Source organism: Penaeus chinensis, chromosome 1, assembly GCF_019202785.1.
Source record: "Penaeus chinensis breed Huanghai No. 1 chromosome 1, ASM1920278v2, whole genome shotgun sequence".
NCBI classification, from domain to species: Eukaryota; Metazoa; Arthropoda; class Malacostraca; order Decapoda; family Penaeidae; genus Penaeus; species Penaeus chinensis.
The window spans coordinates 15,133,801-15,136,300 of NC_061819.1; the positions used below are offsets into that span (position 1 = coordinate 15,133,801).

The window sequence follows — 2,500 nt, forward strand, 5'->3', positions numbered from 1 at the left end:
AACATGGACAACAAAATGAAAAATAAACAAAGAATATTGTTTTAGCAAGTGAAGATGTGAACAGCAATCCAAAGAAGGTGACTGGATGGTGTGGTAGGAGTAGAGGGATGGGGGGAGGGGGGGGGGGGGGGTTAGGGCTATGAGCAAATGAACCAGGATGATGAACTCTTTACCCGAAGTATTGATGGCAGGAGTCCTATGAGTTGCTGCTGAAGGGTCTAGTCTGGACAGAGGGAGCGCGCCCTCAACTGTTTGTTTGGAAGCACGACAAGGTCCAGGAAATCACTATTAGGTATGGCTCCAATCATCATTTATCAAACAAATGAAACTCAAGTATTTTGGTAAAAACAAATCCTAATATGGTAGTGACCTTGCAAACTGGATGAGGAAACCCAACACTACAAACTGAGACAGCAAACTAAGTCAAGTATCTTTATCTCATTTTTTTCAAAAACTCTTTATGAGTTCTGCAACTATGGCTCTCCAGTTCGCTTGTCACTGTCAAGTGTTCCAAAATAATGGCCCACAATCTTGAAATGATGATGATGTGAGTTTAATCATGAAATCTCTTATGTACTTAAAAAGAATTCAAAATTACTTCATTCTTTACCTGATTAAAAAGAACAAAATCAAAGATCAAACCAAGATCAAATAAAAACAAAAAAGGGGATCACTACATGTTAACATCACTAACCAGTATGTCACATTAAACAATTAACTACATCACATTAAACTGACTACTGTAACAAAGTAACAATAATATCTTCAAATGTTTGCGTGAACAGGTTAAGGCATTCCTGCAGTAAAGGGTGCAAATTTCACTGTAAAATCAAGGATTCTACTGCTTTCCCCAATGCACATATAAATAGGACAAAGCAGAATATAAAAATCAAGAGTCAATATCTTTTTCTCATTAATGTACCTTTCATAGAATTTTGATGGGAGAACCCCAAACCTATGGATACTGCATGTATGAAACTCCAAATTCTAGAACCAGTATATTTAATTTTCCATCCTACAGAAAATAACTCACACTGTAGAATAATATTCAAAGAATCACTAGCAACATAATTTTTTTTTTCCCATACCATTAGCATTAAACCATATAATGAAAAATAGATTAGCACAATTGTATATACATAATTTCAGGTTAAACTACATATAGCAAGAACAGAACACGCAAAACTATTTTACTGTAAGCTGAAGTTATCCTCTAATAGCATGCAACATCAAAAAAATACATAACAAATACAAAATCAAATGATCTAAACCAATGAATGTAAGATCAAATGAAATAACAAACATCTTAATTCTACAGGACTTTTTTACATACTACTTTTCATCTGGCACGGGTAATTGTGATTAAATAAAGCTTAGGAGATGTAATATGCAGTAATGCTTATGCATTTTATTCATATTTTTAATTTCAGATGAAAGTGCAGTGGGCAGGTTCATGATCAATAAGACAAGATGGTGGTTGTAATAACCGGAAACACAATGACATTCCAGTCATCCAACTATTAGATATCACAAATGCACTTTTGACTTAACAGCAGAAAATCTGAGTCTAGTTGCATCCCTACTCTTGACCTTTCATTTATGCCCCTTCATATAATTTTGTCATGCTGAGACTCTTTGGCCTCTGGTGAAATGGCTTAAAAACAGACTGAAAATATATTTAATAAAGTTTGCAGGAAAGGTGACCAAGTAAAGAAAAGAGAGGGAGAAAAGAAATACAGCAGCCAGTTTTGATCCTGCCTACAACTAGTTTGAAGACTACAGAGAAATTTCAAGCGTTTGTGCAACCCATGACATACTAACAGAGGAGAGAATGCAACACAAAAAGGCCATAGCAATTTATCAACTCTTCAGTACTACAACAGATAGAACATGAAAACCCATATAAAATATATTTGATACAAGTGTTAGCTTTTGCTTCCAAGAACTGTTGTTGATGGCTATGGCTATTTGTTTTAATGCTGCAAGCCATTTAACATTATTCTATTTCCTTAAAGAAAATGTCTCTATATCAAATGCTATAATGGTATGGTCTACATTCATTAATCTACATTCATTATTACTTGAAGGTTGTCAAATGCAAAAGGATGCATTAAATCTGAATATCCTCTTCCTAGTATAGGATATTAGAACCATTCTGGTCTTGTTTTGAAGAATTACCTTTGACATTTAAAGCTCGCTGACCATGAAATATACAATTTAAAATTAAAGCAGTAAACAGAAACTTTCAACCGATTGATGCCATGTTAATGGACTAGCTTGTGTAGTTTGGTATTGAAAATCTTGTTTTCACACAGATGGCTCCACAAGCACTTAGTCACAAAGGAGTCAGTTAGTCAGCCCACCTGATTTCTCAATTCCTTAAATTTTCTGTATCATTTTATGTCATTACTATCATCGGTTATCATTATCATCATTAGTATCAATACCATTATCATTGTCATCATTATTGACAATATGCTTATCATACAGCTGTTAACAA

General features: G+C 34.2%; 1 protein-coding gene across 3 annotated transcripts in view; it reads right to left on the reverse strand.

Annotated features, from left to right (window-relative positions):
- The window catches only part of LOC125046858 (TBC1 domain family member 22B-like), a 27,773-nt gene that overhangs the window by 12,735 nt on the left and 12,538 nt on the right, over positions 1–2,500 (reverse strand). For 2 of the 3 annotated variants that reach the window (XM_047644961.1, XM_047644879.1), the window contains one exon: positions 174–248. The exons of the other annotated variant lie outside the window; for it this stretch is intronic. In XM_047644961.1, coding sequence (XP_047500917.1) covers positions 174–248 — 75 coding nt within the window. The remainder of the gene's footprint in view (positions 1–173; positions 249–2,500) is intronic. 3 annotated transcript variants of the gene reach the window in all.